Source organism: Marmota marmota, unplaced genomic scaffold, assembly GCF_001458135.2.
Source record: "Marmota marmota marmota unplaced genomic scaffold, marMar, whole genome shotgun sequence".
In the NCBI taxonomy this organism is placed as follows: domain Eukaryota; kingdom Metazoa; phylum Chordata; class Mammalia; order Rodentia; family Sciuridae; genus Marmota; species Marmota marmota.
This window is the reverse complement of record NW_026000119.1, coordinates 7,405,598-7,417,711: the sequence shown is the minus strand read 5'-3', so window position 1 is coordinate 7,417,711 and position 12,114 is coordinate 7,405,598. Positions and strand designations below refer to the sequence as shown.

Below are 12,114 nucleotides of genomic sequence, written 5' to 3'. Positions count from 1 at the left end.
AAGCGGCGCCCCCGCAGCCCTTCTCACTCAGGCGAGGGGCGGGGCCGAGAAAGTAGCAGGAGCGCCCCCGCGCCCCCCGCGCCTTCCTTGCAAGCCTTGGAACAGTCTGCTGCAGGGAGCGCAGCCCGGGACGGCGCGGTGCGGCTGCAGCTCCGGCGAGTTCCGGACGTGCACGCATCGCGACACAAAGTTTCCAGTCAGGGGCGCTGGGTGGCTGAGGTCCGCTGAGCTGGAGGTGGCCCCGCCAAGAAGTGGGTGTGAGTGGGTTTTTCGCGATTCCGGGAGACCCTTTCTGCCTACGCAGCGCGGACGCGGAATATCAAGCGAACTTTAAAAAAGCTAGTCGAGACGTACCAGCGCCAAGATCTTCACTGTTGGAGACCCCAAAGAGGACGGGTCTAGCCCCGGGGAAATGCTGCGAGAGCAGATCAGTCCGTGACCGGCAACTTTCGGGTAGACTTTGCAGTGGAGAACTACGCTTTGCCCCTTCTCGTTCTCCCAAGCCCAGCCATCGTCGGTGTCCTGCGGTCCGGGAGAGCTCGGTCAGCTCCCCGCCCCAGCAGTGAGTGAATTGAATCGCCCGCCGGATCCGGCGCCTCGGGGCTGATGTGAGCGTCGCTCTTGGCCTGTCCATCTTCTTTTCTCCCAGGAGGAAACAGCCCACTGTTCCCCACCCTCTGGGCGTCCCCGGCTCCGGGCGCCGAAACCAGCAGTTTGGCGGAGAGCCGGCTCTTGGATGCTGAAGGCTGCACTCCTCCACTGTGGGTGCCAAGGCGGCGATGGGTTTCCTCAAAGTGTGGCTCGGGGTGGCCGTAGCGTTGGCGGAATTTGCAGTATTGCTTCATCATTCCGAAGGTAAAAAGAGCAGTGGCGCGTGTGTGTGTGAGTGTGTGTGTGCAGTTTAAAATGCTCAGCAAGTTTTATGGTGTCGTGGGCTAGGTGGAAGTTTTTGTCTTTTACTTTCGGGGGTGGGTGGGAGTGGAACTGGAGTGGGCTTTTTTTTTTCTTTTCTTTTCTTTTTTTTTTTCCTGAGATTAGTTAGCATTCGGGTCACAACCCCCTTCCACGGTCTCCCTTTCCACCGTAAGTCCTTTGGGTGGTGGCAGGTTGAGGTGGATCTTTTAAATCGGATTTTCTTTCCTTTCCTCTCCTGCCCCCGAAGGAAAAGCAACTACATAAAGCCTAGTTGCTCTTACGTTTGCAAAAAAAAAAAAAAAAAACAACAAAAAAACAAAACAAAAAAAAACACGCCACCAAAACAAAACAAAAAACAAACCCAACTTCTGCTCCTATGAAACATAAAAGCTCCATCACTCTTGCTCCTTCCTGCCCCTATAAGTCTCCCCCTAAAGTCCAGTTAAGATTTTATAACTAGCTGATCAGAGCATGTTCTGGACGTAGGCAATTTAATTGTACTGAAATAAATCTCCCCGGTACGGATAGCTTTCCTCCTTTTCCAAAGGGGCGGGGGAATGTGGTTAATAAGAGTTTAGATTACTTCCCTTATCCCTCCGCCTCCTGGTTTTCCTCCCGGGCTTCAACCTACAAGTGAAACCCTGGAGCTGAGAGAGGGAAGGGAGACAGCGAAGAGTTGTCGCCATGATATCAAACGCAATCTAGGCTCAGCCGAATAAATAAATCAATAAGTAAATTAAGAGTTTTGGGGTTAAGGGGTGCAGGGCCAGGGACGCGAGGCGCTTTGAGCTCCCACCTGCTGGGAGGAGCCCGGGAAGTGGCCCAGTTAGTGTTTAAGGAGGGGGAGGGGAGCCGGCGCCTGGGAGGAAGAGGACTTAATCCACAGCACAGGGCGCTCTGCTTTCCTTCCCGGCTTCATTCATTATTCATCCAGCTGCGGGAAGAAGAGTTCACCTGCCCAGCCGCAAATTGGCTTCGCAGCCGCGGCGGCCAGCGCTGGGCGGGCCGCCTTCTCTGAGCTGGTGCTGGCAGGAGACAGTCCCCGACTGCTGATCCCTTGCCTAGGATTGGGGGCGTTGGAGGTCGGGGTAGGACAAAGCCCTTTCTTGGATCGACTTCCAGTCAAAGGAGCGGTGCCTCCTCTTTATTAGCTTCCCAAGAGAAAATGGTCTAGTTTTAGAAATTCACACATTGCAATGGAGACTTTCCCTACTGGTTAAGGTGATACCTTCCCTCACCCTCCTGGGGAGCAGGTGGAATGTATCCCATCCCCGGGAGAAGTACATCTAGGACCTGTGCAGATTTCTTCAAACGTGCAAAACCTGTAGAGAGAGAGAGATACTATGTATGCGAATGTGTATGCATACTTGAAAAAAAAAAGTCTAATTGCCCCAGACGGGAGAGACTGCCCAGGCCACCTAAATCTCAACTTCGGACTTAGAAAAACTACAGTTTCACTTGGTGGCAGTTTCTTATTTACAATCATATCCCAGCAACGAAGAAAACATGCTCCTGTATTGCTCAGCAGGGGGCATCTGGAATGATGCATTTTCTCAGACCAAATCTCAGACAAAAGCTGTTAATATTAAGAGTCTACAGGGGGCGCTCTTTGGAGATTTGGTCCATACAATGCGCCATGTTTAAGAACTGCCAAGGTCTTTTGATGGGTATTAGGAAAGAGGTGATATTCCTTCAAAGATATACTTCGGATACTGCATTTAATTGTATCACCCTACCTTCAGAGCATTCTGTAGTCATTTCACAAATTGGATTGCAAGATTGGTAAATGTCAGTTTTCACCCAAATCATAATGATGCTTATCTGATAATGAATGAATACATTTACTGAGCACATACCATTTGCCTGGTACTATGCTAAGTACTTTAATCCTTTATCTCATGAATTTAATTAAATGATATCAGTCCCACAGACAAGTTGTCATTCCATGAGACCTTCCATTTGGTTCTGTCAAGGTTTTATTTTAACATTAAAAGCACTGAGGTCATAGATGGAAATATAAGAATTTCAGAGATCTTCTCAAATTTTTTAGTGCTAACCTAGGGAATGATTTTTAAAAGCCGAAAAGAAACGTTCACATGTATTTCTCTTGATGGGACGTACTTGGACACTTTTGCCTGCCACTTCACAGAAGAATTCGTTTTCTTCTCTGTGCTCAGAGAATATGTCATATATGCTTCCAGTATCCCAGTTAATACCTTTCACAACTGTAGTTGATATAAATGTTACCCTGGTCCTTTGGCTATGTGCTTACTGAGGAGTTAGGATGGCTCCTAGTTATTCTTATATATCCAGTTCAACTCCTAGCACATAGTAAGTTCTCAAAATTTTTGGCCAAATGAACAAGTATTGCCAAATCACATTCTTTTGAAGCCTTTATGATTAGCTGGCTTACCTTGAATGAACCATCTAACTCTGTGAGCTGTAATTCTGTCATTTACTAAATAAAGAAGTCAACTAGGTGATAGTGCTAAAATACTTTTGCTAATCATCACGAATAGGGGGAAAAATGACTGACATTTGCCAGCTTATTTGTGATCAGTTGAAATTTCCAGGTTCTAAATTTTATTCTAATTATCAGAAGAAAAAATAAATTTTTATAAGGAAATTATTGGCAGTGTTATTTTATATTGCCAAGTAGATAAAATACTATGATTTGAGGTCTTAATAAAATCAAGAAGGCACAGGGAAACCCCTAATATGGTTGTTTTCTGAATCAGGGGAATTTTGTGATGGTGTTTTCTGGAGATGCTCACTTTGAGTTGTGTTGATATGTGGAAGTCCTGTGAGGTTATACTACATAGACAGCTGGCTTGGGGTAGGAAAGGTCACTGGCTCTGAGGCTAAGAGCACTGAGCTCTAGTTGATGTCTCATCACTCCTCGTGTGGTTTCAGTCAACTCCACAATCTTCCAGGCTTTTCATGTAAGTGCCATTGACAGATTATATTGGAAATGATCACTTGATAGACAGTGTGTTTTATTTATAGATAGATCAGCATTTTTGGTTCTGCTCTTGGCTGAGGACTCCCTTTGGTGAGACACTGAATACTTGAACCTCAATATCAGAGAAGACATTGAAAAATAGCCAAGAAAAATAGCCTCTCCCTTCATCTTTCATTTGACAAGCCTTTTTTTTTTTTTTTTTTGAGAGCAAATGTGTCATGTTGTGTCTGGTGGGGAAATACAGAGATCAAAAACAAATAATAAAAGCCTATAGTACTTGCCCTCAAGGAGTTTGCATACCCCAAAATTATTATTATCAGAATTATGGTTCACTAGAGATAGGAGAACATTTGGTCTTTGTTGGCTTGCCCAATATTGAAATTTTACTGATTCCAGTTGATTGATACTAATTGCAATTTTGCAGCTTTATGGCTTTTATAACTACCTGCTAGTAGAAATAATGTGATGTATTAGCATAGATTTTTTTTATTTCCCCCAGTGCTAGGGATCAAATGCAGGGGCTTATGCATGCTAGGCAGGTGCTCTACCACTGAGCCACATCCCTATCCCCATGTTGTTGGCTCTTGTTTCTAATACATTGCCTTCTGGGGATCGACTCTGAGTATTGCTCTCCCCATAGACATCCTTTAGTGAGGACATACCCATCCATATTCACTATTATGGACTTGGGTGGCAATATCACTCAATTTTACTTAGACACAGTAGTCATAAAATACCCTCCACCACATGGCTCAGAAGAGGGGAGGGGACTACCACATGGCAAAGTGGGAGCTGCATGCCAACTTTTATAACAATTCAAAAACAGTTGGCCCATTTTCATTTTAACTACTCTATTAATTGATCTGAATCCTACTCGACAGTAATCAGGACATGAGCTGCCCTGTCAGTCCAGAAGCGATTCTATTTTAACTATTCCACAGTGTACACAGCCATATGCTGAATTATAATACAACATAAAGCTTGAACATTTAAATGCCAACTTGTGGCTGCTTGGTCCTGATGAGTCGTGTGTTTGTGAGGCCCTACTCTCCAAATCTCTTCATGTCTTAATGAACACTATTTCTTTCAACTAATGGGTCTGACATTTTGTGCTTCTTGGATTTAACTTCTCTAATTCTCTCAGTTTACCAGTCAGTTTCTCTAGTGAATAGTTTAAGGATGTCAGTACTGGTACTAATCATATCTCAGAATTTCCCTGAAAATATTAATTTTTTACAGATATGTCTTAAAGGAGTTTATTATAATCTTTGAAAAGCCATCAAATAATAAAGCCATTATTTTACTTGTTTAAATTTTATATGTAACATTTTGCCTCTGTGACCTGTAGGCAATGAGCCATCCACACTGGAAGAAGAGCAGCCAATTCTCCAAACATAGCAGCCTTCCTTTTTTGCTCTATATAATTACTTTACTCTGTAGACTATCTGCACTTTCTCACAGACTGTGTGCTGTTGGAATTAAATTGCTGGATGCTTTAGCCATATTTCATGCCCTGAAACTGACAATGTTCTTGGTTTGGGATCTCTGGTTCCCATTTTTTTTTTTTAATTTTTCCTCTATTTTCCTTTGAAGAAGGCATATTTCTCTTTCTAGATCTCTACCATTTCTCAGAATTCGTCTTGAGGGGCTGAGGTTGTAGAATGCTTACCTAACATGCACAGGCCCTCAGTTCAGGCTGTAAAAAGAAAAAAAGAAAGAAAGAAAAATCCACCTTGAGCTAAGCTGGATTTTCCTTTCAAGTTCAAATAAAGCCATAATTTGAAAGCTTAGATAGATCTGTAATCTTTCTAGAACTCCTTAGAGGGAAAAAGATGATGAGTAGAAGGAGTAATTTTGTTGTCAGTATTATGCGAATTGATGGATTAGTGAAAAGTCCTCTCTGCTCCAGTTCTGAATCAGAAGCTGCACCCAGCACCTAATGCCAACAAACCTCCCAACTTCATCTGCTAGTGGGTGTGCAGCGTGCCACAGTGTGGGAGAAATATGTTTACTCTGGATGACCGCATCTGGCTTTGGGTGGTGATAAATGTTTGATAGGACTGGGCATCATACTGGAATGCTTTGTTCTCTCAGGAGAGTAGAAATGAGGGTTTGGAAACGGTGTTAATGGACATTCGTTCATGTAGCTGCCTTCTGGTTAGAACTGTTTGGTTTTAGGAAAGAAAGCCCTCAGAGGGCAAAGCTTATTTCTTTTGGAATTGTGTATCATAGAGTGACCCAAATTGAGTTATTTTCTTTTCCTAATGACAGAATTTATCAACAGGTACATACCACTTGACTGGAGTCTATAGCAGATATTTCGCTTAACCAAATCTGGCTCTGGTGCCACTCTTAAATGTAGCATTATGTTTTCCTCTTATAGAACTTCCCCAAACAGGTTTTTATGTGGATATTTGGTTACTTCTTAAAGTACTTGATTTTGGGGGGAACTTTGAAAGAGGTGATACTGTGGGAGAGAGAAATAAAATTATAGTTATGTGCCACAGAATGATGTTTTGGTCAATGTTGAACTGAATATAGTATGTTGGTCTCATATTGCCTAAAGATGTCATAGCCATCTTACTTGGTGTGAATAAATGTTTGCATCACAGAAATGTTTCCTAATGATGCATTTCTCAGAAGGTATCCCTAGTAACACATGACTGTATCTGAGGATAGTCTTTAAGAACAATTTTTTTTTCCTGAAAGTTAAATTTTCTTTGCTTATCATAAAGGTTAAATGTACTTGAAAACATCATGTTGTACATGACATATATACATGATTTTATCTGTCAATTAAAAACTATTTAATATGTGAAAGGTTTTTCATAGTTTAACCATTAAAAATTAATGGTCTGGAAAAAATATTAAATTTTGTTAAATTGTACCTTAGTGATGAACTTTATTGTAATTTTTAAAACATTGGATGTAATTAAATATCCATTTAATCTATTTAAGCAGTTTAGAAAATGAATTGTGTATTTGAGTTATATATGATTATTTTATATCTAAATATACATGTACTTACATCCTTTATATGACACACTGTAGACTGAAATACAATCTTGGGAACAAATTTCTTAAGGAAAAATAAGTCAATTAAGAAAAGTCCCTCCTTCCCCAAGGGCTTTGTCTCAAATTATTCTATCTGAATGTCAAGAACATAAAAGTCATTTAGTAAATTTGCCCCAGGGTCTTTGATTCAACTCAAATGTAAATAGTCATCTCACTTTCTTTGAAGATTGTTCTCAGTTCCATTATTGGTGGAGAACATAGACCAGTCCTTTCTGAAGAAGGTAATATTTTGAGACTTCATGAACGATCTGTTAGAGACAAGCACTGTAGTAAAATGTGTCCTTCCCTCTTTGGAAACCAAATGTGGCACAACGTCAAGATGACCTACTTTGGTTTGTGTATACAGTTTTATTCTGTTTGTGGCCTCAGTTTCTGAGAGTAGCCAGTAGCACATTGTATCCTTGTTTCTAGGTTAAATCAACACCTGTCGTGCTGCTCAAAAATTGGTTGAGAAATGTGTATTTTTTAAAAAAATCAGGATTACAATTTTATAAAGATTTGTTTTATGATATGCTAGTTATTCAGAATACATAAGCTATCCAGTCAAATTCAGCCTTCTTCTCCATGTAGAAACAAATCATCTTTTTTTTTTTTCACTTGGTGCCTAATGACTGGAAAATATAAAGATGTATCAGTTCATAAGCAGCCCATCAGAAAAAAAAGTGGAGTGAAAAGAGTCTTGGAGGTCAGGAACTCAATAGAAGGGATCTTTTCAAATAACCACCATTTATATTGCTCTTCTATAAAATGATTTAATCTCTCCAAAGAGGAGCATATTGTGTTAAAAGCATGAAATAGGTATTTTATGTTAACCAGATATCTAAACGAATGCCTAGTATATGAAGAGAAGGGGAATACCAAAAAAGAGAAATAGTCCCCATTTCCTCAGATATATATTTTGTGCAGGATAGCAGCATTTCCACATCTGTAGCAAGGATGCCAGAGGAAGTACACAAGGGTGATTCACAAATAAATGATTCACGCACAAAGTGCTATGAGCTCACAGGAGATGAACATAATCCTGTGGGCTGGAAAAGTGTCATGAAGGAGATGAAATCAAATTCAAAGGCTTTGAATAGACCAAATGCATCTCCTGTAGGAAATAAAAACAAACAAAAGCCATTGAGACATGAAATTTTATCATGGGATCCTAAGTTGGCTCTTTGGGTTGGACTGGAGAATTTATGTAAGCAAAGAGTGGAAGAGAAGCTTGAATAAGTAAATTGGGACTAGATTATGGAAGCTTTCCTGATTTATCATAAAAGAAAATATGCACTGTATTTAGAGTATGCCATTATAAATACATTTATTTTAAAATTCAGATAATGAGTTCTAATGAAGCCTTCCCTCACATGTGCCCAGGAAATGTTATTTTGGTGTATGGGGTTATTTCCCAAGGGGAAGAATGCTCAAGCTTTTAAGATTTTGGAAAAAGCGATTTGCTTATTATGATGCGTGTAGATGCAGTTTGAGCAGAGAGCCTGCTGGGGCAGTGCGTATTGGCATATTATGCATTACTTTTAATTCTTGTTTGTTTTTCCCCACAGGTGCTTGTGTCTATCAGGGTTCCTTGTTGGCGGTAGGTAATTCTTAATATATTTGGTTTTTTTCTTTTGAGAGTGAAATGTTTGATGGACTGAGTGAGTGAGGTGATTGCTATCATTGTCAAATATGTTTACTTTTGTTCACAGTTTGAAGGTTATCCCTCTTCCTGGCACAGTCAGGCTCTATTACTTAATGCCTTTTCTAGAGTGAATTAGTTCCATTCAGATACTCAGGTGCTGGAAGAGAAGTTCAGATATGCAACACACAGTTTGCATTCTGTGGCTGTCCTTTGTGTTTTCTTCACAGAGAAAAATTAGATCCCATCCTCTTGTCAGATATAAACTAGGGCACAATTTGTTTATATTCCTGTTGCATTTGCTTCCTCCTTTGATCCCCTCTCCAAGAAAGTACTATTATTAAATTCAGTAGAATAGGGAAGATTCCTGATTAGAAATGAACATTTTGGTAAACAACAAACAAATTAACATTTTATCTCTGACCCTTTGCCATAAAGGGTAGAATGGATTTTGAATTTAATGTCTGAATGACTTGGGGAAAAGCAGATGCAAGTATCATGCATTTCTTTTCATTAATAATGGACCGTGGTGCAGAACAGTGTGTTAAAGCCTTATTGAAAAGACTGTCTACACTCCATAACTCTAATAAATGGTGTGACAAGTTGTTCTTCACCACTTTTTATTTTGGTGTAATAAATGCTATAATAAAACAGAACTGAGATGGTTGGAGAGAGTTTTCTCATTTACATCATAACCTACTATTGACATCTGTGATATTAATAAGTCATCTTGGATTATCCTTGTAGTAGAAATAGATGAGGAACATCTAAAGTGTCCCAGAGTCCAGATAATCATAGATACTCACAGTAATATTTTTAAATCTGATCGTTTTATATTATAGTTACTGCTCTGAAGATTTATGCATTTTTTTTCCTTCTTGATATTTTTCTATTTAAGAACCAGGAAAAGGCCTGATTTTCCTTCTTTTCTCATTCCATGCCATTAAAAGCAGACTTTTCATTCTGTTTATTCTTTATATATTTTAGAATAATATCAAAATCAAAGTGCTCGAAAGTACATTATCAGTTTGGGGGAGTAATGGTAGATATTATAGACAAGTAAGTCATCTTTATTCATACAAAGATAATTGCTTATTGTTTGTTTATCTAGTTTTTTTTTGATAACCCAGTGGCTCAAACATGCTAGGCAAGTGCTCTACCACTGAACCACAACCCCAGCCCCAGTAATTGCTTATTGTATAGCGTGCTTTATAATTTTTTCATATATTTTCATAGTTAGTGATTCATCTGATATTTACCATAGACTGATAAAATAGTCAGGCCACATATTATTTTATACCCTCCCGCTTTTTAATGGAGAACTTAGGATAAGAAAGAGATGAAGAGATTTGCTAAAGGTCATTGACCATGGAGGGGTACATCAGAATAAGACAATTTATCTACTGTTTTATCTCTATCTGAAGCAAAGTGGCCAGATTATCCTCTACACTTTGCTATGGGTTTTTCTGTGTTTGAGTATGAAAACATCAAGTGATTGGAGACATCAGTTTGGTTGAGTTAAAAAGAGAGACTGTTTAGACAACTTGCATTTAACAGGTGACCTTGCTGCCCTCTCTACCATGCCCTGGCTGATCCTAGGGCTCATGGATGCTCATGAGGCTGCAGGGTAAGCTCTTCAGAACCAGTGTACTTCTGAGCCCTCCAGGTGACTTCTTTGCTTACCAAGAGTCTTTGTTCCTAACCCTCCTCAAGTCTGAGGTACCTAGTGTTGCACTTATGCAATTCAGTCAGATAATACATTTATTACAACAACAGAGATTATTATTGAAGACTTATTAATGGAATGACAACTATGGCCCTGTTATTTTAGGCACTGGAGTACATCTGCAAACAGGCAACATTCCCTGCCCTCCTGAGCTTGAATTCTAATGGGTGAAATGTATAGAACGTCAGATACGTATGCTAGAAAAAAACAACATTGAGGTGGGAGGCCAAGGTGGCTACTTTAATTAGGATAATGGAGAAGGCTTCACTGAGAAGGTGACATATGAACAAAGAACTAGAAAGAAGGAATTCTAAGAGCTCACCCTGTGGATATCCAGAGGAAGAAAATTTGGAGAGGGGGAACAGCAAGCCAGTTGGAAGCAAGAGCTCCCTTGGCCACGTGAGGAAGTGTACCTGGAGGTCACCTAGCTGGAGTGGATTGACTGAGGAGGGGGGTGGCAGGAGAGGAGGCAGAGGGAACGGCAGGGGTCACAGCGTGTGGAGCCATGGACGGACTTTAGTGAGATGGGTGAGTCATTGGACACTCTAGAGAAGAGGGATGACAAAGTCTGACTTATTGTTTAATTAAACTGCTGAAATGGGAATATAAAAAGAAATAGCATTCTTGTTTCTAGGGAAACTGTGTTGAATACTTAAAAAAGACTTCATAGAGGTGAGTCACTAAAAATTGCTGTCAAATTAAGTGTGGGAGAAACAGCTATAAAAGATGAGGAAAAACTTGAAAATCTAAAGAGATTCTGCTTATGGGTTTATCTGTAATTATTTAAAATTCTTTCTATTTTAAGGATATTGAGATTGGAAATGGGGCTGGGGGATGTAGTTTAATGATAGAATATTTGTCTGGCATCCCTGAGGCTCTGAATCTCTAGCACTGTGGGGCGGGGGAGAGAAAGAAAGAAAGAGAAGAAAGAGAAGAAAGAGAAGAAAGAAAGAAAGAAAGAAAGAAAGAAAGAAAGAAAGAAAGAGGAAATTGTACATGATGGATTGTGAGCATAGTTAATTGTCTGCATAACCCATCCCTGCTCTCTCCCCGTGTCCTAGTGTTGAAGAGAGGCATTGCGCCTACATCAGTGAAATTGGATAATGAGCACACATTTATATATTTTGAATTAAAATAAAGAGTTTGAGAACATTACACCATTGCTATTCTAGGATTTCATGATTAAACATCTCTCTGGGTGAGAGGGCTTCTATTATAAAAGGCATCACACTCAAGAGATGGCTCTGAGCACAGTGTGCTGTTTGTGTCTCAAACCTTGTAATTTTACCCATGTGCTCATCATTTTAGAGCTGGAAGTAACTTCAGAAAGTATGTAGTCCCAGCTCCCCATTGGGAGGAAACTGGATGGGGAAACTGGGGGCAGGGATGGGAAGTTCTTGAGGTTCATTTCATTGGTCTGCTTGGAAATGTCACTCCTCAGCTTTACCCAGAATTCCATAAAATATATCGAGCAGACGAGAAATGGATTTAGGGGCTTGTTGTTAGTTTTTTCACTCCCCATCTGTCCTATGAGGATTCCTCTCACTGATGCTTTTTAGTCTTATCACTTGTTGCTTAGGAAACTGCCAGATACAGTGGAACATATCTGGTGGTCTGATGACTTGTTTTGAATTCTTCCTCTGATGGAAACTAGCTCTGTGACCTGGGGCACACTAAGTGAAATGGGGACAAGTAGAGCCTCTCCTGAAGGATTTTAATAGAATAAATAGGATAATATGGGGAAGACACCCCTGTGCAATGCCTGGAATATATATATATATATATATATATATATACTGTCTCTTATACACATAT

The 12,114-nt window shown here is 40.2% G+C and overlaps 1 protein-coding gene across 2 annotated transcripts in view; it reads left to right on the top strand.

Moving 5' to 3' along the window:
• The first annotated feature begins 718 nt into the window (after positions 1 to 718).
• The window catches only part of Fras1 (Fraser extracellular matrix complex subunit 1), a 426,519-nt gene continuing 415,123 nt past the window's right edge, over positions 719 to 12,114 (top strand). For both annotated transcript variants that reach the window (XM_048784792.1, XM_048784791.1), the window contains exons 1-2: positions 719 to 855; positions 8,500 to 8,531. In XM_048784792.1, coding sequence (XP_048640749.1) covers positions 780 to 855; positions 8,500 to 8,531 — 108 coding nt within the window. In that variant the 5' untranslated portion in view covers positions 719 to 779. The remainder of the gene's footprint in view (positions 856 to 8,499; positions 8,532 to 12,114) is intronic.